At 35.9% G+C, this 26,530-nt stretch overlaps 2 protein-coding genes across 2 annotated transcripts; both read left to right on the plus strand.

Moving 5' to 3' along the window:
- Positions 1 to 11,626: 11,626 nt before the first annotated feature.
- LOC102804296 (carbohydrate sulfotransferase 1-like) lies at positions 11,627 to 12,604 on the plus strand. The gene has a single exon (XM_006821541.2). It carries the CDS (start codon positions 11,627 to 11,629, stop codon positions 12,602 to 12,604), a length of 978 nt encoding a protein of 325 aa, XP_006821604.2.
- A 7,278-nt stretch (positions 12,605 to 19,882) lies between these two features.
- Positions 19,883 to 25,905, plus strand: LOC100373583 (neuronal acetylcholine receptor subunit alpha-9-like). The gene is made up of 6 exons (XM_002738799.2): positions 19,883 to 19,946; positions 21,236 to 21,381; positions 21,922 to 21,966; positions 22,414 to 22,523; positions 22,902 to 23,437; positions 23,665 to 25,905. The coding sequence occupies exons 1-6, from the start codon at positions 19,883 to 19,885 to the stop codon at positions 24,129 to 24,131; spliced, it is 1,368 nt and encodes a 455-aa protein (XP_002738845.2). The 3' UTR covers positions 24,132 to 25,905.
- Positions 25,906 to 26,530: the final 625 nt, after the last annotated feature.

Here is a 26,530-nt window from a genome sequence, read left to right on the forward strand (position 1 = left end):
TAATAAAGCCTAACACTTGCTCCCTGACGACATCCACCTCTCCTGTCCCACTGAGTTAATAAAGCCTTGAACGCAATCCCTCATGAAACTCACCCCTCTTGTCCTACTGTTTTATTAATGCCTTAAACGCAATCCCTGATGACACCCATCCCGTTTGTCCTACTGATTTGATAAAGCCTTGAACGCAATCGCTGATGACACCCACCTCTCCTATTCTACTGTTCTAATAAATCCTAACACGTGCTCCCTGACGACACCCACCTCTCCTGTTCCACTGAGTTAATAAAGCCTTGAACGCAATCCCTGATGACACCAACTCTTCTGTCCCGCTGATGAATAACGCCTTAAACGCAATCCCTGATGACACCAACCCTTCTGTCCCACTGATTAATAACGCCTTAAACGCAATCCTAGATGACACCCACCCCTTTTGTCCTACTGATTTGATAAAGCCTTAAACGCAATCCCTTATGACACCAACCCTTCTGTCCCACTGATTGATAACGCCTTAAACGCAATCCTAGATGACACCCACCCCTTTTGTCCTACTGTTCTAATAAAGCCTAACACGTGCTCCCTGACGACACACACCTCTCCTGTCCCACTGAGTTAATAAAGCCTTGAACGCAATCCCTGATGACACCAACCCTTCTGTCCCACTGATTAATAACGCCTTAAATGCAATCCTAGATGACACCAACCCTTCTGTCCCACTGATTTGATAACGCCTTAAATGCAATCCCTGATGACAAGCTCCTCTCCTATCCAACTGATCTAATACAGCCTGACACGTGCTTCTTGATGACACCCACCCCTCCTGTTCTACTGATCTAGTAAATCCTGACACGCACTCCCTGAAATTTTGAACACATTTTCTTATACCATAATTCTGTCATACTGAAAAAAGTCTAAACCCTGCTGCTTGCATTATGAATTGTGTGATCTTGCATTCTGTTACAGGGTCCTGATGTCACAGACAGTAGCAATTTTATACCTAGCAGCTGGGATGAAATAAATAGAGCAAATAGAATGTTTCCAGGTATAATTATATTATGTTATCACTAGATTAAGTTTATTATAGTTCCTAACATACATTAGACATTTTAGCTCCGCTGCCATCAAAGATGACTAAGCTGAATTCGAGGATTGGCCAAACCTGTCGCCGTCCGTACATCGTCCGTCATTTTTTCATTCAAACGACTTCAAACCATTAGCTGGATTGCCTTGCTATTCATACCACACTTACCTGAGATGGTCCTCTGTCAGATTTATTCATTTCCTCGCATCACATGCAACACAACTAGTCATAGTGCTTGGAAATTTGACGTGAATGTTGTTGACATGAATTACACTCAGGCATATGATTTTCATGGCACCAAATGCAAGTGTCTATTTTTAGTGCATTTTTATTAATTTTTATTGCTCATTTTTGTGCATTTTCAACTTCTTCTCTAAAACAGCCTGCCACATTGCTTTGAAGTTCATAACGTAGACTCATGGACTGGTTCTCTCTCAAGTTTAATTGGTGAAAATATCTTGATTTTTGTGGTTATGTTTTTTTTGGATTGTTTTCACTCTCCCATACGTTGCACATGGGCTATGTATAATGCATGGACTCCAGTAGACAACTGTATCAGTTTGAAGCTTTCTCAGTACAAATTGTCCCGGAAAATGAACTGGATAGGCCAATGTTTTTCAGAAATGCTCACTTCAAGGTTTATACGTTTCTGCTTTTATATGGGTGATACTGAACAGTGGGAGTGGGAGGGACTAAACACCTCCCTAAAATCTTCAAGGCTGGGTTGTGGTCATTCCAAGAGTCCAGATAAGGGACATCTCATTGTCACATGTCAATTTGTCATACTGTCAAACTGTGTCGTTCTCAATTCAGTCACATGTACAGTTAAACCAAATAAAGCAAAAATATATTCTGGTAATAGTGACAACTTCAGGTTTCAGCTTTAATTTCCTGTACACCCACATCATCAATTTTACATATCCATACACTAAACGATTTCCCTTATGGGATATGCCTTTCCAGTAACCATTGCCACAATTACTAAACTGTCATAGGTTCCACTTCTCCTATCCACATAGTAACTGACACTGCCCTCTACACTTGTCAACTACAGCGGAGCTCCACCAACCGCAAGGTTACTTGTTTGTTATTTTGCCAAAATTCTGGCTCTGTTGTGAGTATTCTAGCCTGATGGTACAATATGGCAGTGGTTTCTATCACACAGTTTGAGCCAGGTGGCTTATGAGTACCAGCTAAAAATATGCAGTGCCTTTATTGCTTGAGGTTGAGCTACACAAACTGTAAGGCATCATGTCAATCTTGTTTTTAGTCACCATATGAATTGAAGTTGAAAATGTGTTATCTTATGCCTGCTTTGTCAGTTTTTGTTCAAATTGGTACATAGATTATACATGTTAGAATACATGTCTATGATTATTTGTTTCGTGATCGGATCAAAGGTGGCCGACTGGCAGCAATTTTGTTTCCCACCAACTGACATACTACAGTAAAGAATACTGGTCTTATTATCCTATCCTATTATCCTAATTATCATTCTCCATCACGTCAGTCCATCTAGAGCAACAGAACACAGCATATTTAACATAACTATTTGTTGGGTGCCCACTGAAGCATGAAGCCTGCTGAGATACCCATTGTTTATAACTTGCTGACTGAGACTAAACCTTTTTTCCTCTTGTTCTTGAACCAATGTCTAACCCCATTGATCAATGGTCAATCACAGACAAATAGTCAGGACACATAATTCTGTTAATTTCCACCATGTCATGCCATGTACAAACTGTTGCCAGGGAATCTATTAAAAAAAGAATGTTGAGTAATTCTGATTAATGTTTCACGAACTGTTCTTATTACCAAAGACTTCAGGCAAGTTAAGGGCAGTGATGGACCTCTATCCTCCGAAGTATTAATTTTGTTAAGCTACACTTATTCAATATAGTTTCGCCTCAGTACATAAGACACTGCGATTTTCTAGTGATGTTGAATCTGCAGAATGCCTAATTATACACTCCAATGGGAGTAGTGTTCAAAAGAACAGTATATCAGCTCAAATGTTTGTCATTCAGCCTCTGTTCGTCTCCATTGGTGTTGACAGAGGTCTGTCTGCACGGCTGTGATAATTACACATCTAGGGAATGTTTGTGCACCCTTACATCGAGCATCTACTATACACACTTTAGTTTGGGAAATCTCGCTTAACACTGAATTCTGGTTTACCTAGGAATGGGAATACACATGTATTTCATAAAATCATCACAACAAGATTACTGTGGAAACTAAACAGTGCATAGCATAGGCCACCGATGATCGTCCTCCACTATACTCGTCTCTGGGCCTTCCTTCTCTGGTCGTTCCAGCTGTTACTGATGCTCCTCATCTCTTCCTCAGTGTCCCTTCTCCAGCTGTTCCTAGGCATTTCCCTTTTTCGCTTGCCCTGTGGGTTCCAGGTTAGGGCTTGATGTGTGATGCTCGTTGGTGGCTTTCTGAGTGTGTTTCCTATCTGGGACCATTTTTACTTGAGGATCAGCTTTTCACTAGTTCTTGTCCTGCTTTTCCCCACGGCTCCAGGTTGCTGATCTTGTCTGACCACTCGATCTTAATGATCCTCCTCAGACAAGTGTTAATGAAGGTTTGTATCTTTTGCTGTGTTGCATTTGTTGTTCCCCAGGTCTCAAATCTGTAGAGCAGTACTGATTTGACATTATATTTGAAGATGCAGAGTTTCGTAGGTGTACGTATTACCCTGGAAGCCCAGACATTCCTCAGCATGGTGAAAGCTACCCTTACTTTCTCTATCCTGGCTGTAACATCTTAAGCCGTGCCCCCTTGTTGGTCTACCACACTTCCCAGGTATACAAATGACTCTGTCTTCTTCACTTCTTCCCCTCCAAATGTCACTAGTGTACTGTTTGTAGTGTTGATTTCCATGAGTTCAGTCTTCTTTCTACTGATCTTGAGTCCTGTGCTGATTGACGTTGTGTCCAGTTGAGCTGTTTTATCCTGCATCTGTTTGTGGTTGTGTGAGAGAAGTGCCAGGTCAGCGGTAAAGTCTGGTTTCTCTAGCTGTGTCCAGAGTGTCCGCTGGATCCCATTGTCCCTTTCATAGTTGTCCTCATGATCCTGTCGATAACCAGGAGAAAAAGAAACGGTAACAGTAAGCATCTCTGCCTCACTCTTGTCTTCACTACAAAACTTTCTGTCAGCTGTCCTGTGTATGCTACCCTGCACTTCATGTCCTTGTACGTGCTCTGGATTAGTGATATGAACTTCTGTGGTATCCCATTATGTCTTAGCATCTTCCACAAGATGGCTCTGTCTATGCTGTCAAAGGCCTTCTCATAGTCTATGAAGTTGATGTATAGAAGAGAGTTTCATTCCAGTGACTGTTCTAGTATATATTTCCTTAAACTCACTGAATATTCGCTATAAATGTGTTTTTGCAATCAATTCACCATTACCACCTCTCGTATAGGTAGGACATGTGATCGTCAATTTTACTTGGTAGTGGTTTTTTGGGCTATTTTTGTCCTTTGACTGCTTTAATTTGTAGAAAATCAGTTAGTGAGTATTCTATTTCATTTCCTTTGTATATATTTGTTTTGCTGCATTTTCTGTGCCTTTTTGTTTTAGTGTGTCGTGAACAGTGACCGCCAAGATGGCCGCCACTAAAAACACGCATCGTAATGCACACCCTGTTGTAAATAGATTGACTCGCAACCATGACACCATATGCGAGAACGTGGACGGTATTTCAGTGGAAATCTACGTTGAGGCAGTGTCCGGGTGGTTGGTGACAAAATGATTGTTACAGTGTCCCGAACGAACAGAACAATGGTTGTTTTTGTAAGGGCACTGTTTCATGCGTTTGTTTGGTTGCTGTTAATGGCATTAATATTGGGGGTGAAATGACCACTGTTAGCCTATGGTTAGAGCTATCCACAAAACTGGTTTTATCCAATGTTCCCCCTTTTTCCAGTCAGAATTGCCCAAGCGCCAATGACAATTAAACAAATGATATGCAAATTGACACATGTGCCAGTGAAGCCAATGACAGTGATACACCTGAAAACACTCATGGTCCAATCAAAACACCAGATTATGAAACCGAATTCCCAGCACTTAACAGTGCGCAAGTAACAGTGCAAGTGGCCTTAAACCTCACAGGCTTCATCGCTTACTGTCAAATGATGATAAAAAGTAATAATAAAATAAAAATTACACAGACAAAGCTATTGATAAACAGATGATATATTTCAGATAATGTGTTTAATTTTACTATGGTAGAGAGGATACTACCCCTTCTTCGAATCCTGGTACCACACAGAATGGGGCTAACGCTGATGAGGGTCTTCCTAGCTTTTCACCTACTCCAGATTCATTCAATTCACCTGCTTCTCCCATTTCATCTCCCACTCCAAGACCAACCCCCGTTTTTTCCTTCTGGTTTATCTGATGTATTTGACACACGACCCACTCCGTAATCATTACTCCTTAATCTTTGGATAACACTGATTTTGTTGGGGCTGACATATTTGTAGATTCAATTTCTGAGCCTAAAACTATGGTAGAAAACCATCACACCTGCATAGAGCCATTGTAATATAGTATTCAAACAAGGGATACTGGAGCCCACTCACTGTACAGGTCTAAGCTGACACACTCAATAATGCAATGTTGCAGTACAAGTAAAACGAACATTATCTGCGCTCCACTCTTAAAAAGCTTTTACCATTGTCTGATCATATATTTGTGACATTGACTTTACGCAATACAAATTTCTCAATGCGTTAATGTATGATGGCGTGTCCAATGAGCAGTTCAAAATGACCTCATACCTTTTTACAGTGCTGCGCCTAATGTCTAATGTTAAATGGTGATCAACTTTCGTGCTGCTGCATTAGCATTAATAATCCAGTATTTTTCTTTCAGTTCTGAACGCATGTAAATTCTACCCATGTGTCGACTACTATCGCGTATCTCTCGCAAAATAAGCTTATATACGTGGGCATCCTTTGGCAAGATATCTGGAATTGCTGCTACGTTGAGGCGTCCACCTATACGCAGGATACCATCTTTATCTAGAATTCGGTATTACTTGCAAATACAGCTTGTCTTGGTCTTTCTTTGGTTTTGCTTGCCTTCAAGAGCATCAATCTCATCTGCAAATGATTCCAGCTAAACAATGTTGATTGTTCTTCTTCCTTTAAGTCTTTGATGGTAAGTTCTTGAGCACGCAGCACATATGACTTCGCACCTCTGTTCCTTTCTTTCATCAGTGTTTTAATCTTCAAAATCCAGGGTACAGTTTTCGTCAGCCAGTATTAACTTGAGTAATGTCCGAATAACCTGGATATGGGATTCTGTTAATCAAAGGTAGGTGTAAAATAAACAGCTGCAATCTTCTTTATTTCAGGGTCCTCGGGTTGCAATTGAGTATCATAAGGATGACATTGCTATGCCTCAGGCCCTCTGATCCATCTAGCATCTAGTTTGATCTCTTGAGCATTCATCAGCTGGATTGAGACTGCTCTTAACATATACCCCGTTACTCGGTTTGGACCCTTCATGTATTACAGATTGTTAACCAACAAATGTATGAAAACGTTCTGTCTTGTTATTGGTGTAACACAGAACAGATTGACGATGTCTCACTTTGATTAGATTGTCCATGTCCCTTTGTAACATCTTTTTTTTTCAATCGTACAGAATGGTCCCTGAAGTCAATTTCAAACACGGGATAGTTATATTCTGTAGTGGGTTCTCCCTAGCCTTTGCTGAAAACAGCGCACAATGAATTTCGTCTTCTGGTTAATATTTTCTCTCTAATGTCCCTTCTGAAGCAAAGAATGTCTTCCTTTATATTCCACTGCAGGCCTAGTGCATGGTCTGTAGAAAGCTATATGGAGAATGAACGGTAACAAATAGTCAGAAATATATATTTACTCTACGCAATGTTTGTGAATATATTTACCCGACTTGAACTTGCCCTCTCACAAGTTGCACCATCGCCATAAATGACTTGTTTATTTTACTTTACACAGTTTAGATCAGTAACTATACACATAAACAATAAGCAAGCATGTTGGTATCTGTGTACAATGGAAGATTTACATGTGTCATCATCGCCGGGACAACGTAGTTCAACAATACGAGGATGGCAAATATATATGATACGTAACAGGTTATGTATTACCTTCGTTATTAGTTCTGTCGTTACGGAATGCCTGCGATCATGCTCAGATTATGGACGTCCATGCTCAGATCAATATGTTATGGAAGTAGGCCTGACTGGATCGTTATACACATTGACGCTTCGGGCGATTAGTGTTATTATCTTAAATAAAATAAATTGCGAGGGTTTCTGCAAACATAAACTATGCACGTGACCCGAAAATACAACTTGAATTTTTAAAATCACGCCCGGATTCTTATATTTGTAATGATTCCGATTGTAGTGCAGTTCGCCGGTGATTGCGGTGCAGTTCGCCTGCAGACTGTACGCCACGTGGGATTCGACAAACGCGCTGTAATTTGTTGGATATTTCCATGTTTAATAATGTGCTGTACACATTTGATGATGGTCAATTTTAATGAAGTAAAGCTATTCAAACGCAATATTTCTAGGTCAAAGATCGGCCTTTTCATGTGAGCTACGAAATAAAGGAATTCGAGTTCAAAATCAAATTAAAACCTATTAATGCTATGTATTTCGCATTTTCATTGTGATGAACCAGATTATATGAAACAAGTACGCTATCTGCGATGGCGCATGTCAACCAAGACGCCTAGGAACGAGCAGTCACCAGGTATATGCTATAAATACAAGTAATCGAATGATGCTCTCAATATGGTATATGGTATATGTTGAAATAATAGCAAATAGAGACTTAAAGTACACACTGTAAACTAACCATGAATGTAAATTACGTTAGTTTGGCGCTATTGTTGAAGACAATTACTTGATTGTTGTAAACGCAACAGTTGTCATTATAAGCTCGCATTATTGTATTTAAGATGATAACCACAGTTACGGAGTTGCAATTATCTATATTTAATTCATCGTATGTTTACTTTTGTACGTTTGTCCTGAAGTTGTCATGTCGTTCCCATTCTTTGAATTCCGATACAATACTTTTGCAAAGTATCGAGTGACAGTAAATTTCTGCGGTTTAAATGCGAATTACATTATAAGTCGTTCTTATTACATCTCCGCCAGTATGATAGAACTATTAATTACAAGCCTAGTGTATTTTGGTCGCTTTCCACCATCTGTTTTAAGATACACATGCCATGTAGTTTAAATAGCAATTATCATAACCACGATATCATATAATACTAAGGCTTCATTTTAACATAGTATTGGCAAAAACGTTCTATGTGAATCTTTCTACAGTTAAAACATTTCATTTTTATTGATAAAGTTCCTGTTGCTTAATTTGAAAAGAAGTGTTTCATGTGCTGTCGTATTGTTTCATAATCTTTTTCATAGAATAAATTATTGTTGATTACACTAATCTTTATTAATGATGGCGAATATGAACCAGCTGTTTCTTCTTTTTGAAGTACCAGATGAACAGCTTATCGCCCAGCATTGTTGTATTTGCATGTGTTCATTCTGTAATACTCAGTTCTGAGAAAGGTCTAGATAATACCTGACACCCATATCCGATATTTGATATATGCTTAATACAACAGATCAGCATTCGAGTTGCGAAGTTCTATTGTCAAATGTTGGCAATGTTGATTTTGTTAAGATTCTTTCCGTGTCCTGCCTATATCATGTCATAACAGGTATAATTACATAGAAATATGTCATCACGCTTAATTAAGCCTTCGCTTATAAATTGTTAAGATATCCGCTCTGACTTATCAATCTGTTGGGTTCGTGACATTAATAATTTAATTTGGCAAGCTGGTTAAGAGTGAGTCAATTGAGTGTACTGTGTGCATTGTTCACTCGACATTAATATATTTAAATGATGAATGTGGTCGTAATGCTTATTTGGAGTTTCATGTCATTATATCACTGGGGAAATTGCTGGGATTTCAGTCTTTACTCCGAGAGAACGCGGTGACTCTACAACCCAGCATTTCTGGAGCCAAACTCTACCAGAACAATATTCTACTGACAATATAGGAAGTAACAATGAACACGTCTAGTTAGAATACTGAGTCTACTTATATGTTATATATTTGCTGATTAGAAAATTGCTTGCCATACGTTGCCTTGCTACATGTAACCTGTTGGATTCAATTTGTAAGATGTCCATGTGTTATTCAAAGCTCGATTACGCGATGATACGCCGAATCTACAGATAATAATGTCAGAACTAAATTCTATATGTTTTATGCGTGATTGACTGTTCCTGGCGCCAGCAACACATTCAAGTGTATGTGTTTATTGCAACGTAATAGAAAGTTTTTTCTAAAATTTATGAATTTATACGTATAATGAGAATCAGCTGCCTCTTTTTTTTTGAATAACATACACACACATTTCCTGCGTTGTTCTATTTGCATATGCATTCAAGTTATAATAACACCCACAATTTATTGTGCTGGCGACCCAGAGCTATGCACTTACAATTGAATACACATTATACAACATTAAATAGCAAATATGTCGAATTACACAATTGTATCAAGCTGCATCCTGATTCATTGTTCATCTAATGATTTGTCATCTCATTTCAAAGTTGTACACGTCTTCCATCAGCTGGGTCTTTATTAAATTTAACTTTTTTTATTTCAGTGTGTCAAGAGTAGCATTATGATACATCGCCTGGTGAAACGGGGTGCGGTGTTTATACTACTGTACGCACTCTACTTATCAGTAAAGTGGAGCAATTCATTATCATGCAAAGTATCGAGTGACAGTAAATTTCTGCGGTTTAAATGCGAATTACATTATAAGTCGTTCTTATTACATCTCCGCCAGTATGATAGAACTATTAATTACAAGCCTAGTGTATTTTGGTCGCTTTCCACCATCTGTTTTAAGATACACATGCCATGTAGTTTAAATAGCAATTATCATAACCACGATATCATATAATACTAAGGCTTCATTTTAACATAGTATTGGCAAAAACGTTCTATGTGAATCTTTCTACAGTTAAAACATTTCATTTTTATTGATAAAGTTCCTGTTGCTTAATTTGAAAAGAAGTGTTTCATGTGCTGTCGTATTGTTTCATAATCTTTTTCATAGAATAAATTATTGTTGATTACACTAATCTTTATTAATGATGGCGAATATGAACCAGCTGTTTCTTCTTTTTGAAGTACCAGATGAACAGCTTATCGCCCAGCATTGTTGTATTTGCATGTGTTCATTCTGTAATACTCAGTTCTGAGAAAGGTCTAGATAATACCTGACACCCATATCCGATATTTGATATATGCTTAATACAACAGATCAGCATTCGAGTTGCGAAGTTCTATTGTCAAATGTTGGCAATGTTGATTTTGTTAAGATTCTTTCCGTGTCCTGTCTATATCATGTCATAACAGGTATAATTACATAGAAATATGTCATCACGCTTAAGCCTTCGCTTATAAATTGTTAAGATATCCGCCCTGACTTGTCAATCTGTTGGGTTCGTGACATTAATAATTTAATTTGGCAAGCTGGTTAAGAGTGAGTCAATTGAGTGTACTGTGTGCATTGTTCACTCGACATTAATATATTTAAATGATGAATGTGGTCGTAATGCTTATTTGGAGTTTCATGTCATTATATCACTGGGGAAATTGCTGGGATTTCAGTCTTTACTCCGAGAGAACGCGGTGACTCTACAACCCAGCATTTCTGGAGCCAAACTCTACCAGAACAATATTCTACTGACAATATAGGAGGTAACAATGAACACGTCTAGTTAGAATACTGAGTCTACTTATATGTTATATATTTGCTGATTAGAAAATTGCTTGCCATACGTTGCCTTGCTACATGTAACCTGTTGGATTCAATTTGTAAGATGTCCATGTGTTATTCAAAGCTCGATTACGCGACGATACGCCGAATCTACAGATTATAATGTCAGAACTAAATTCTATATGTTTTATGCGTGATTGACTGTTCCTGGCGCCAGCAACACATTCAAGTGTATGTGTTTATTCCAACGTAATACAAAGTGTTTTCTAAAATTTATGAATTTATACGTATAATGAGAATCAGCTACCTCTTTTTTTTTGAATAACATACACACACATTTCCTGCGTTGTTCTATTTGCATATACATTCAAGTTATAATAACACCCACAATTTATTGTGCTGGCGACCCAGAGCTATGCACTTACAATTGAATACACATTATACAACATTAAATAGCAAATATGTCGAATTACACAATAGTATCAAGCTGCATTCTGGTTCATTGTTCATCTAATGATTTGTCATCTCATTTCAAAGTTGTACACGTCTTCCATCAGCTGGGTCTATGTTAAATTTAACTTTTTTTATTTCAGTGTGTCAAGAGTAGCATTATGATACATCGCCTGGTGAAACGGGGTGCGGTGTTTATACTACTGTACGCACTCTATTCATCAGTAAAGTGGAGCAATTCATTATCTAAGGATGTGACAATGAATGTGTCTATGACTGCACGGAAGATTGAATTGAAACAAGACCAACCCATCACTGTATTAATAAATGCTAGAATGCGCACAGGATCATCTTTGATTGGACGTTATTTGTCGAACAACCCTGACAGCATGTACCTATACGAACCGGAACTCGCTTTACGATACAACACTTCTCTTCACTACAATGTATTTAACGACAGTGCAGCACACCTAGAGAAACTTCAAAATCCATTCTACGAAATTATTGAGGGATTCTTTGATTGCGATTATGCAAGAAGACCTGAACTGCTACCTTTTATGAACGAGAGAGATTGGCTGAAATCATATAATGGCTTTGCTCTCCTGAAAGGGTCCCAGTTTAATGCTAAGCGACTCAATGAAATATGCAAGACAAAAAGGCACCGTGTGGTAAAGACGGTGCGAATAAATGATATTTCAAAAGGTTTGAGTACGTTAAAAAAGTACGATGTGAAAGTTATCCAGGTTGTTAGGGATCCCCGCGGAATGATTAACTCGAGAATAAACTTTGAGAAACAACATTTGCAACCACGAGACAAACGAGATCTAATCGTGAGGAAAGCCAGTGATGCTTGTAGAGACTACTGCATATGGCTAAAAACAAACATAGACTCTGTCCTTAATGGACCGAAGTGGTTGAAGGAACACTATTTGATCGTGCGATATGAGGATCTGATTGAAAGACCGCGAAAACTTGTACCGAATATGCACCACTTTATTAGTATACCTACAAACATGACAGACGCCATTTTAAGCAGCCAGACATTACGACCAGACAGTGCATTTGCATGGCGACACAGTCTACCATATTACCAAACACGTACTGCGCAGAATAACTGCCCTGACGAAATATTTGAAACGCTAGGTTATGTGAAAGTTCAGAATGAAAACCAGCAACGTAATGTGTCATTCTCCCTTTCGACGTCACCAAATATCAGTAAACTAACCTCCCTGGCTTAGAAACACCACAAAGTATAATGCTAATAATTATTTGAGTCATAAAACAGATAGTTGTATATCACGTGTTAGTTGAACCAAAGGCTATTGACCTTATTCCTAATAATATGTTCAATTTGTTTGTTCATTTTAAATTACGCAGCAGCATGGCGCCACATCATTCATTCCTTCAAACGTGCATTGTATTTATGTATCAATATACAGGCAGCGAATGATCACAATACCAAACCTACAGTATTCCTCATGTGACGGATACTGGTTTGGATATAGGATGGAAAAAGTTGACACTCATTGGTTTATTAAACAGGAAAAGATGTAAATATTTTATTGGTGTCTCCAGGTAAACAATAGTAATAGATTATACTTCTGTTAATACATCGGCTAGTCCCAGTTTTGCGTTTTGCTCCAAATGTAACTACCTTATTATTATTAGTCACAAATTGTTATTAATTTATTTTTAATCTCGGACTACGAATAGTTTATGGGGTACTTTGTTGAAACACTGTTATATCAAATGTATAAGTTATACAAATCATTGTGATGAACATGTATTTAATTTGTATAAGGGTATTCTATATACACTACAGATGATATTTAATACTTGCACGTCTATTTTCTGCTCTTTAATAATAAAAATGTGTTTCAGTATATAGAATATGCACGATTCTAACTTGTCCTAGTACGCTTATTATAATACGAAGTTTAATAATATGATATTTGAAATGACAATATATTGTCAATGGTATGTAATGTTTACTTTCTTTTGCATAAGTTAAACTCTATTTGTAGTATGAATGAGACTTGTATTCGTCGAATAAGTTTAAAATAGTAGGTTTAGTAATAAAATACCATAATATATAATATTTTATTGCAAGACTGATATATAAAATATAAAATATAAGATCCTGGATTGTAAAATCAGAAGATGTGATGATAGTGACACTGTAAACTGATGCTAATATTTAATATGTACATTGGCGATGCAGAAGTGTCAAATGAAGTGACCTGATTATAGCGCTAGCATAGATCACCCTAAATAAATATCACAATGCCATATAAAAAGGAACTACTCATAGGTTACGTACAGTGTCAAGAAAGGAACATAAAAAACGATCAGAAACTGTATAAACCGGGTGTACCCAAGTTATGTGCTGAGCGTTCTCAATGTGTAATGTGTGTAATCGATCTTGACAACAGGTTGTCACATCTAATGCAAGTACTATCAATATATGTGTAGCAGTCAATAAAAATGTTAAACAATTCTAAACGTCATTTATTGCAATATAGTCTTCGTTAGTGTTACAATCAGCAGTCAATTCAGCTCATAGCAGTGACTCTAAAAAACAATGTTACACAATCCATGAAAATGAGTAAAACCTCGAACACTAGAACAGGAATTGAATGATGTGGTTACAAATAGGGGGAGAAAACTGGCTGCCCATCAAGAAAATAATGACATGACACAATGGCAGATCAAATGACACAACAACTTTTATTTGGGGAGTAGATGTAGCTAAACAGGGTGAACTGACTGGAGAAGTAAAAACTATGAATCTGATCATCAATGATTTAAACAATCAACCCAATGACACATAGCTAAAATGCACTTGACTCACTTGAGATACATTGTTTGTTTTCATACTGAACTTTCACATAATCTTTCGTTTCAAATATGTCGTCAATAAAGTTATTATGCGCAGTACGTGTTTGGTAATATGGTAGACTGTGTCGCCATGAAAATGCACAGTCTGGTCTTAATGTCTGGTTGCTTAAAATAGCGTCTTTTATGTTTGTAGATATACCAATAAAGTGGTGCATCTTCGGTACAAGTTCTCGCGGCCTTTCAATCAGATCCTCGTATCACACGATCACATTCAGGACAGAGTCTATGTTTGTTTTTAGCCATATGCAAGCATCACTGGCTTTTCTCACATATGTATCTCGTATTTCTTGTGGTTGCAACTCTTGTTTTTCAAAGCTTATTCTCGAGGTAATCATTTGAATAACTTTCACATCGTAATTTTTTAACGTACTCAAACCCTTTGAAGTATCATTTATCCGCACCATCTATCTTGCATATTTCATTTAGTCTATTGGCATCAAACTGAGGTCCTTTGAGGAGAGCAACGCCATTATATAATTTCAGCCAATCTTTCTCGTTCATAAAAGTTGGCAGTTCAGATTGCCTTGTATAATCGCAATCAAAGAAGCCCTCATTAACTTTGCTGTTGTTCGACAAATAACGTCCAATCAAAGATGATCCTATGCGAATTCTAGCATTCATTAATACGGTGATGGGTTGGTCATGTTTCAATTCAATTTTCCGTGCGGTCATACCCTGGCATGATGAATTGCTCCACGTAACTGATGAGTAGAGTGCGTACAGTAGTATGAATACTGCACCCCATTTCACCAAGCGATGTCCCATAATGCTACTCTTGAAACACTAAGATATAACAAGAAATAATACAGGATATTGTGTTGTAGTGGTTGTATGTACCATATGCAAATACAACAAAGGATAATATGAATGTACGTCAGTGTGATATTTCAAAAGAGGAGGCAGCAGCTATATATATAGTTTTGATATATATAAATATAGCATATTAATAAGGTTATTACGAGGATACCTCTAAGTATGCACTCAGACAGTACACCGTCGCAGGAATTACGTAGGAATAAATAAATACACTTGGATGTGCGGCTGGCGCTAGGGATAGTCAACCATACTTAAAAACATATACAATTTAGTTCTGAAATTAGTGTTAGCAGATTCGGCGTATCGTCGCGTAATCGAGCTTTGAATAACACATGGACATCTTACAAATTGAATCCAGCAGATTACATATAGCAAGGCAATGTACAGCAAGCAACTCTCTCATCAGCAAATACATAACATATAAGTAGACTCAGTATTCTAACTAGACGTGTGTATGTATAAATGTTGGTGCATTGTTACCTCCTATATTGTCAGTAAACTATTGTGTTGGTAAAGTTTGACTTCAGAAATGCTGGGTAGTAGAGTCACCGCCTTCGCTCCAGTAAAGACTGAAATCCCTCAATAGAGGTAGCAATTTCCCCCAGTGTTGAATGACATGGAACTCCACATAAGCATTACGACCACATTCATCATTTAAATATACAAAATGTAGTAATCTCGAGTCAACAATGCACACAACACACTCAATTGACTCACTCTTAACCAGCTTGCCAAATTAAAATATTGATGTCACGAACTTAACAGATTGACAACTCAGGGCGGATTTATTTACAATATATAAAGGAAGGCTTAAACGTGATGACAACTTTATGTGTTATTAAATCTGTTATGAAATGATAGACATGACTCAGAAACAATCTTAACAAAATTAAAATATATTTTTTGACAATATCATTTCGCAACTCGAATGCGTGATCTGTTGTATTAACCATATATTAAATATTGAATATGGGTGTCATGTATCATCGCGAAATTTCTCAGAACTGAGTATTAGAAAGAGAATTGTATTGATCAGATGCGAATACAAAAATGCTGGGCGATAAGCTGTTCATGTGGTAATTCAAAAAGACGAAACAGCTTGTTCATATTCACCATCATTAATAATGATTATTGTGATCATCAATACTTTTGTATATATAAAATATGCCGCAGAACATGAATCACTTTTCTAAATTTAGCAACAGCAACTATAGCATTAAAAATGAAATGTTTGAACTGTAGACAGATTTTATTAGGACGTTTCTGACAATGGTATTTTTAATAAAAGCTTCAGTGTCATCTTATATCGTGGTTATGATAATTGCTATTTAAACTACATGGCATGTGTAACTGAATACAGATGGTGGAAAGCGACCAAAATACACTAGGCTTGTAATGAGATGTAATGAGAAGTTAGATCATACTTGCAGAGATCTAATAACAATGACATATAATGCAATTCACATTTAAACGCAGAATTGTACTGTCACAACTGAATCAATCACATCTTAAGCACCCTCAGTGTCCTATATTACTTTGCAACAGTATTGTATCTGAATTCAAAGAATAGGATCGACTTGACAACTTCAGGACAAACTTACAAAAGTAAACATACAATGAATTAAGTATAGATAATTGTAATTCGTATAGTCTATTTACTTTCAAAGCCATAAGTGTGATTATGATTTAAATACAATGATGTTGAAGCCGTGCTTATAATGTGCTAGCCACAACAGTTGCTATTATCGAATTGTACGATGATGAAATAAAATTGAAATCAAGCAATTGTTTTTAACAATGGTGCCAAACTGTCGTAATTTACATTTATGGTTAATTTACAGTGTGTATTTTAGGTTTCAATATATACCAACTGATATTGAAAGCATCATTCGATTACTTGTATTTATAGTATTTATCACGGTACGAGGTGTCTCGATGTAATTATGAAAAATGAACATGTGAACAAGTGAATCACAGTCGCCGGTTACCTGGGACTCACGGGGTGACCAACACCGCTGGTTGCGCGCCATAGCTTGACACTCATCAGGGCCATTCATACACTCACAACTACTTAGTCCTGTGATTTCAGTTATTATTTTTAATTTAATTTAATTTAATTCATTATTTAGTATGTTCTTGAATGGACTATAAAGTGAGTTGTGTTCAACAGGATGGTTCTTGGATGGAATGCTAAATGTGCAATAGTGCAAAATCAGACGATATAATAGGTTCAATTACCTAAGTTAAGTAACTTTAATTCATCCAATCGATCTGAAAATTTAACCGGAATTATAAACAAATGACAAATAAAGTAATCGTATATTTAGGCATGCCCATTAGTTTATTGTTTATGAATTTTTGCATTACTGTAAATTGCATAATACAGTAATGCAATCCTTCTTTATTAATTTATATGTGCACTTGTTGATAAAAGTTCGTATGTCGCATGCGTAAGAGTAAATTGCATATCACAGTAATGCAACCCTTTTGTATTAGTTTATATGGGCACTTGTGGATAAAAGTCCGTCGACAATCATCCTGATCAGTGAGGTTATATTACGTTAAAAAAATCGTGATACATTGATTCAAAACGCAACAATTGGATCTTGGGCTTGGGTCTAAAACGAGTAAAAAAATACATTGTTTATAGGTAACTAAGAGACGTGCTGCATGGCAACTGCTGCGCTGTAAATGCTTGATCGCAGTAAGTAAAGAAAGTGGTGACATATAAAATAAATATGCACTCCCTACTAAAATGTACACACATTATACCAGTAAATATTTAGACAAGATAAAGAAAATTCAAATTACACAGAAAATGCATTCTGCGTGTAGTTAAAAAAAGTCTTTGGCAGCATGGGTAAATCATAGTCCAATATACATAAAATTGTTCACCATGTTTCTATGTATAACTTGTGTGTAAATTACAGAATCCCGACTACATGCATATTACATATTTCCAACTGATTTGCATATGCTCATTTGCTTATAAAACTACACACCTACATTAGAGTACAATGTAATATTACAATCATATGTATGCTAGGGAACGCCAAAGACGAGAATTTTGAAATTGAACAAAAAAACACATATTTCGCTTCTCTATTGCTTCGATATCTTAGACCCTTTCTATTTTAATACTTAAAGTAATCATTTAAGTCACACGAATTGGAGAGTGAGTGCCGAAATTTATTCTTGATCGGATGACATTGCACAACCCTATGATTGTTTGCGAGCATTCGACCTAATAAATAGTGGTGACGCAGTTAAACATATGTTTTGTGTGAGAAAAAACTGCTAAAGAACATTTTCAAAGGAATGCACATTAAACGCATTATTATATTAAAAATTATTCTTTAGCAATTTTCTAATTATTCAGAATAATTTACCCCGCTACATGTATTTGCACAACATTTTTTGATACTTTACCATAAAAACAATAGTAAATCTATGAAAAAATTATCATGAATGAATAGATGAGTGACCCTGATTTTATGTACAAGGTACTTCGCTGACGAATATTTACATTGTTTAACAACATACATGTGATATGACCATAAGCAGTACTCGAATTTCAGTTATCACTTAAGCGAACTTCGAATTACTTCGAATGCAAACATATTATAAAAAATATTAAACAAATTCGTGACTGCTTCGAGTAGTCGTTTTTCTCCGCCCAGGCGTAACCAGTAGTTGCTCGCCACGATTATTATATTTTAATGCAGGTCTTTATTGATCGAGTAATAGTCATTCTAGGCACATACTACAGACTCGTGAACGCTGTTTTTACAATTTTAAATAATCCCCTTCCCACAGCGCACCATTTTCAACTTTTGGCACCAGCGACAAAATGGAAACTGATTTCATACTGTCTGCTGAAATAATAAAAGTAGAAAAACTTGGAAATTTACCAAAAACGCGTGTCCCAATTTGTTAGTCTCATTTAGTTAGGCATTACAGTAGATAGTTTAAAAAGTTTTTCCACCGTACATCAAGGTTATATATATATATGTAATTTATTGGTATGGTTTGATGGTAGTGATTAGATTAGCTTTTTTTCTCTTCCAAACAGAAACAGTTCATAACATCTTAGCCTTTGATTATAACTGCATATCATTTGATTTACCCATTATGTAACCCGCTAAGCAATCATCTTTTTAAAACAAGTCCTTATGTTACATTATCACTGGCTTGAATAAAGTAACACAATTTATAATATTTAATTAGGATTCAGCTCCAATGCATATCATGACATGACACATAAAATCTGTACATCACACATTACTTGTTATACACTCCTTGCATAATTTGTGTTTTCTGTAGATATTTTTTTTAAACTCAAGTCAGGGCTTTTAACTTATTTGGTAATTAACCTCAGGTTTGCCATTCAGAAAGCGGTTATAGGCATTCAACTCAGTAATCAATGATGACGTCAATTAATTACAAACTGATTTAATCAAGATTGACATATTCCTGTCTGTTGTGACCTGGCTTCGGTCGTACAACTGAGTTGCACTTCTAACTCGATGAAGACAATATCAATGGATATGCAAACAGGGTCTACAAAGACGAACAAATATGTTCATTATTATCTAACCCTCGATTGACTTTGTGTCGATTCTATATATATGTAAGTACGTAGTAACGTGTTCGTGTAACGTTGTCGCGTGGGTGTGACCACCGTCATCATGACGCATACACCGTCACATTCAGTTTAACTGATATAGAATGGATGGAAAGCCAGGGGATGTTCTGTTTCCAGTGTTGATATTCGTTTGCCGACAGAAATGATTTTTCCCGAAATGTCTAATTGGCTCTTATATGTTGCATCAGCGTTGTTGCTCCTAGTTTCATCTACCGCGGTAGGTGAGTAACTATACTATGTTCAGCTCTTTGTTCATGTGTTGATTCCCCTAGTACATTAACACAAGACATACTTTCACACAAAGCTACATTTATTCTGGTAGGTTCTCTCGATCCTACTGTTTTGTACAGGTTCATTCATACTCACAATAAAATCTGAGCCAATGGTTACTCCGATCTGTTTCTACATTATAAACCGAGTTGCCTTTTTCCAAACAGGTTATTCGATGTCTGCTTTTCCAAATGTTTTTCACGCACAAGGAACACATTATTTGAACATTAATTTTACCCCGCTTCTTCCAGTAAAAAAACACTGGATCACTCGTAATAAAAACGTGTATCTCCCTCCCCCGCAGTGTCACAATTTTGTAAACACGAGACCTGTTAAATACTGCTATATTAAATGGAGTAGATCATTTCGAAACATTGAATATATGCGTATCAAATAATCCGCTTTATTCTTTAAGCTTTATGTTTGTGTTTGTTACGGAAGTTATGCTGGTATGTAATGGGCGTGGATCATATGACATCATGTTTAGATGTCTTTTAATAACGTTGAAATGACAGATCTCTCGAAAAGCTATGACGTTGTCGAGTAATATCTATCATGCTGCATTATGGTTCACTCCTCCAACTACAATACCACTTTTAAATAATTGTGACCAATCCCAAATGTTGCAAAATTGTTCACACAATTACACTCGAGTGTGTGCGTACACACTCATTAAATGAAATATTGTATTAATTATCGCCAACACACTCAAGCCTTGGTACACATCCGGTGAAAATGTATGCTAATTAACTAAGAGCAGTAACTATTAAACTGTGAATTGACGTGGACAGGTTAACACGACTTGATATCACAGATGAATTAAACCCCGGCGTAGACACGAGAACTGAATAAGTGCATTACTCAGTCTTCAACAAATTAAAACGTGTTAATGCATTAGGAACTAGTGTTTGAAATGGTTGATTTAAGATTGAATATGGGTTTAATACATTAATGCCAAACAATTATACCGAATGAATGGAATGAATATTAAGTGTAGGTGTAATTCACAGCTTTTCAATAATCTCAAATAAACGGAGAACTATGTTTTACAGTAGAATCGTGTTGAAACGTTATTGTCGTACACTAATTTCAGTAGTGTTTGCTAATCGATCATTAAAGATAAAAGTATTTTCCTGCATGATAATTACCAAAATGTTTTTGTTTCATTTTGTTGCAGTCGAAAAGAGAAACAAACTTCCAACTAATCTTCCCAATACTTATGTACTCTTTTTTGTTCTAGAATCTGGCGGTGCTGGTGGTGACACCCACGCACTTCTAATCAATACCCTTTTGAGCAACTATTCTAAATACACTCGACCAGTGATAAACGCAACAACTACAACAGTTGTGTCCCATCGTATACTGCCTATACAAATACTTGATGTGGTAAGTTTATGATGATTGGTTGGTCTGTTCAGGTTGGCAGGCACATGCTGATTGACCACGTGGTTCAATGAACATATTAAATTAAAAAAAAAGAAAGAATCGAAAAGTACTTCTGAGTGTTCCAGCAATTTGGTTTAATAACCTACGTGTCATATAGCTGAACCTGCCAGCAATCCATTAATTTGGTCACTTGGTCATCGTGAATTTATAAATAATCGCATGTACTAAATTTGTAGGCATATGTATGCTTAATGTGTGCCGCAATGTTGGATTTTTAACAAACTGGAAGAGCGCCATTTTTGCCCTTTTAGTCCCACTTTTTTTGTAAAGCTATGAAGATTTGTTTTGTTTTGGAAAGGAGGTGACAATCATAGTTCACAATCATTGAGTTCACCACTTTGTTTGGCATTGATTAGGACTGAATAGATTGTTCACAAAAAGATTCCTTGTAGCTAAATCAATGATAAGACTGCATCCTCTGTTGGCCTTTATTTAAGACTGAGCACAACTACATCTTAGCATTAAATTGTCTTTTATCAGGACGAGAAGAATCAAATTATAACGCTAAAGGTTTGGTTGGCACTGGTAAGTTTATTTTGCTTACATTGGTATAACATCATCACATATGTAACTGTGCTGACATATTCTTTAATCATTTGAATCTATTATATGATAATCGCCAGAATGCACGTGATTAACCATCGTAATCGTTCGACTAATCATTGGATAAATACATTATATACAAGTATACAATTCCAGAAAAAAACATTTTGCGATAGTTTTTTATAATATGCAAACAAAGAAGAGTTTGTAATTTGGCCGCTGGTCATATTTTCATATAGATCATTGATTGATTTGTAATTGCTGCAGTATGGCAATGTAATATGTCCCAATACGATTCTTATCAACTAGTATAACATATGTTTAGTGCTCGAGGGAACTCTTGTATACTACTTTTTATTACATCAAGTCTGTGAACAACCACAAGGGGGTACTATGTGGATAATCTTCTTAAATAATTACATTTATCAGAGATGGTATGACGAATTTCTTACATGGAATCCATCTGACTTTGGAGGCATTAATGTAGTCAACATTCCAGTTGATCTGATATGGCAACCAGACATATACTTATATGGAAGGTACGTGACAGTAATAATAGTTATTCAGGCTGAATATATTATATTTATATTTTTACATTACTTTGAATAGTTTCAAATTATAATGAGTTTGTGCCAGAAACACTTGAGAAACCATGTCTATATAAAATGTTGCCATGTTGGTCGATTATATTTTTGGTTTTAGCTATGATTTTATCTATCGGTTATGGTTAGGCATAACTAACAATATCTACTGGTGATCAGTATAACCCGTGTTTACAGTTGAATCAAAACTAATATACAAATATTTGATACGTTGGAAAAAGCTAATAACAAGCACGCTGTTAGCGTTAGGTAGCCAATCACGCACAATCTTTGAAGTATTTTTGCATTGACTCCGTATTTATTGTTTATCTGCAGTACATCTAAAGACTTCGTTAGACATCTTGACACCGATGTCCAAATATACCCAGATGGTTTAATAATTGCACCTCAACCTGTTATTTACAAATCAACATGTGAAATAGATGCTACGTTTTTCCCGTTCGACCAACAAGAATGTTATCTGAAGTTTGGGTCATGGACGTATGATGGATTTCGAATTGATCTTGATATTTACCCTAATTCAGGGAAACTCGACAATTATATTGCAAACGGCGAGTGGCATTTATTTGAAATACCAATTGTTAAACACGTGGCGTTCTATATTTGTTGCATCGAGCCCTACCCGGATATAACATATACATTGTTCTTTCAACGCCGGTCTCTCTTCTACTTTTACACACTGGTCATACCAGCCATTCTTCTTTTCGTACTGGTCCTCGTTGGCTTCTACCTACCATCGAACTGTGGTGAAAGGATGACGCTGTTTGTTACAAGTATGTTAGCTCTGATAGTGTTCCTAACTTTGGTCAGTGAATACATGCCACCGACATCGAATTCGACGCCGTACTTACGTAAGTAGTCTACAATGAAACTAAACACCACAAAACAAATTGGAATATTAGCCCATATTACCTTCTTCACCATTTTTTAGAAAGTATATGAATAAATAAAGAACGTACACTGTGTGTGATGTAGATCGTCTTTGAATTATGAAAATTATAAACATCTTTATTGAAGCTATCCTATAATTCATCATTAATAAAACGGTAATTAAAATTATCCTGCGTTGTTTCAACAGAACGCTACCTGTTATCCATGATTGGCTTTGTATCAGCAGCGTCGGTTCTGACGGGAATTAACATCAACATACACTTCCAGGCACCCGGATGTCCACCAATTCCCCGATGGCTGCAAAACGTGGCGTTCAATTATTTGGCCGTGATTGCGTGCATGCGTGGAAGAGTGAAAACGTATTTGAAGCATCAGATTGAAGCTATGTCTGAAAATGAATATTCAGGCAACAAAGAAATAGAAGCAAGTCATGGTACTATAGACGATGCAGAACATGTTCGTCAGAAGTCACTAATTCTACAAGCGGACAATATATCGTATAATTATCGTGTCCAGGGTTGGCAATTATTAGCTCAAATTCTAGATAGAATATTGTTGATATGTTTTCTTTTGGCATTCGTTAGTATTTCCGTAGGAATGTTTACTTTTCTGTATACGCAAAAGAAGGGTCCGTCACATGCCATTAATATATAAAGATGTTCACTCGAAGGTATCAACATATAAATTCTAGTATGACATAAATGTTGTTGTTCGAAAGATACTTCCATATCAGTTCTACATATAATACACATCTTTGGCAGTGCATATATTTATTTTTGTAAACAAACCTGTATTGTGCTGAATGAATCTATAATCATTAATTACTGCGTAAATTATTGCCATGAAAAATCCATACAAAACATGATATGTTTACCTGGTTGTTATTAGTGCGTATACAATAAGATTTATCAGTATAGACACTTAAATGTATTATTATTATTATTATTATTATTACAAATTCATTTAAAAAATGAAAACAAAACAACAACAAAATATCAAAATTTTCATGTTTTGGTTCCCTAACGCCACGCTACACTAGAATTATAATGAATACACAAAAATGTTGCTGTACGTTCGTTGATTCAATCGTATATACTTTTTGAAACTAAATTGTCTAGATACTATAACTGGAAAATTATGAGTTTTATTTTGTGCCTTCTTGATGTTCAATGTTCAATTGGTTAAATAGTATTAGTTACAATTGACGATGTGTCACCATATTTAAAGTAAATATTATCTTTAAAAAAGCACTGGGGTATATATCATAAAATCAATTTGGTTTAGCTACATAGTTTGTATCACAATGTATGATGTATAATTTGACAATGATCACTTAAATTGAATTATTATTTCACTATAGCTATTTCAATTCATGTATGTACAATCTACCTAAGATGTGTTGTCACGTAGATGTTGATATAAAGTTATCAATTAAAGTGAAAATATTGTGTAATTGTTCTACTATGCTAAAAAAAACAACTATCGAAAATAAATTAGGTAAATGTTGTAACCTCAATAATAATACGAGATAATATTGCAGTGTGTTACAACCAGTGCCAAACATTACAATTTTCTTAATTTACCTGAAAAAAAAATATTCCGCAAAACTCATTCTTACAAATAGTGACACGTCAATAACACGTTGTTCTGCGATTCATTGTGACGGAGTCATGGTCTTAGAATTTCATGTTCGTTCATAGTTTGTCAACGCCAAAACTGAAATTACTTTTTGTATGTAGGCATTTGTGGCTTTCATCTGGCATTTGCATACAATATCCATTAACCGAAGACATTTACTAACAGTTTTCCCAGCATTTAAGCAAGAAGTCATATTTACATCACATGTTGAAATTCACGGAAAATGCACAGTATGGTAGAAGAAACACAATGTTACTATGTTTAGCCGTGTTGGGACAGCTATTAAGAAGAATGAATAAAATTATCACAATTCCTTATGACTTCAATAACGTTCTATTAACTTTATCATATTGTAGGTTATGTGTTGACATTTTTAAGGATTCGCTCATTAAATATTAGCTAAGAGTTTAATATTTAACATTACATATTCAATCGTATAATTATATGTAATTCGTCATTGACAATTAATTGATAAATTAGTATCTTATGTAAAAAGTAGTTGTAGTACATTTCTTATGTGTATGGACAGAGACCTCTCGATATGTAAAGTATATAGATTTCGTACACAAACCTACGATCTTTTTGTTATTTTAAAAGTAACATGATGTGTAATCAAAATTATAAATCCATTCAATAATTGTAATTGTTGACGTTATGGTTTAAATATATTCCTCTATGTTATAGACATAGATCATTTCATATGTGGGATTATTATCTATGATTATCAGAAATATACATATAATCAAATAAATATGTGATATAACATACTAGTTAGTTTCCTCTACATGTTAAACTTTGTAATGAAAATTACATTTTTAAGACTTCTGTTTTACTGTTATAGCAAACAGTGATGGCAAACATAAATGTATATGTCATTGCAACTACATGGTTTTACATTTACTTGCTGGAATAAAAATAAAAAACATAACCAAACGCATTTTGTAATTCACTTGTTTATATTCATAATGCACCGTACGGAGCATTCAACTAGTGTTTACAGTAGAACATTTACGTAACGCCCAAAAGTCCTGCCTTGGGTATACGAATAACAACGCCGATTTACAATATCACTATGTATCATGAACGCAAATATATGGACAAAGTCAGCCTACACAATGTCGAGTAGTCGCTATTTTGTTATGATCGATCACGTGATGGGAACCGTATGACATTTGACGCATCCTATTTTGGGAATAGGCACAATAAAATTGCCAGTGAAAAGCCGGAAAGAAGGACTTAGCCTCTAAGGCTGGCACTATTTCAATAAACGACGCCCTTTTGAGAATTTGACGCAACTCCATTTTTTTTTATTTGCAAGTGTTTTAGAACATTGCACATCCACTTTTTAAACACATTCATATATGCGAATAAAATGCAAGTAAAATATATCGCAATAACACACGTGCTACATTATC

The sequence above is a fragment of the Saccoglossus kowalevskii genome, chromosome 5 (genome assembly GCF_978046115.1).
Source record: "Saccoglossus kowalevskii chromosome 5, keSacKowa6.1, whole genome shotgun sequence".
NCBI lineage: Eukaryota > Metazoa > Hemichordata > Enteropneusta > Harrimaniidae > Saccoglossus > Saccoglossus kowalevskii.

Excerpts from the sequence above, each read along its gene's own strand:
- LOC102804296 (XM_006821541.2), top strand. The coding sequence starts at position 11,627 with ATGAATGTGTCTATGACTGCACGGAAGATTGAATTGAAACAAGACCAA.
- LOC100373583 (XM_002738799.2), top strand. The coding sequence starts at position 19,883 with ATGTCTAATTGGCTCTTATATGTTGCATCAGCGTTGTTGCTCCTAGTT. Across the intron at positions 19,947-21,235 it reads AGTTTCATCTACCGCGGTAG|AATCTGGCGGTGCTGGTGGT; the intron begins GTGAGTAACTAT and ends TTTTTGTTCTAG. Across the intron at positions 21,382-21,921 it reads CTATACAAATACTTGATGTG|GACGAGAAGAATCAAATTAT; the intron begins GTAAGTTTATGA and ends GTCTTTTATCAG.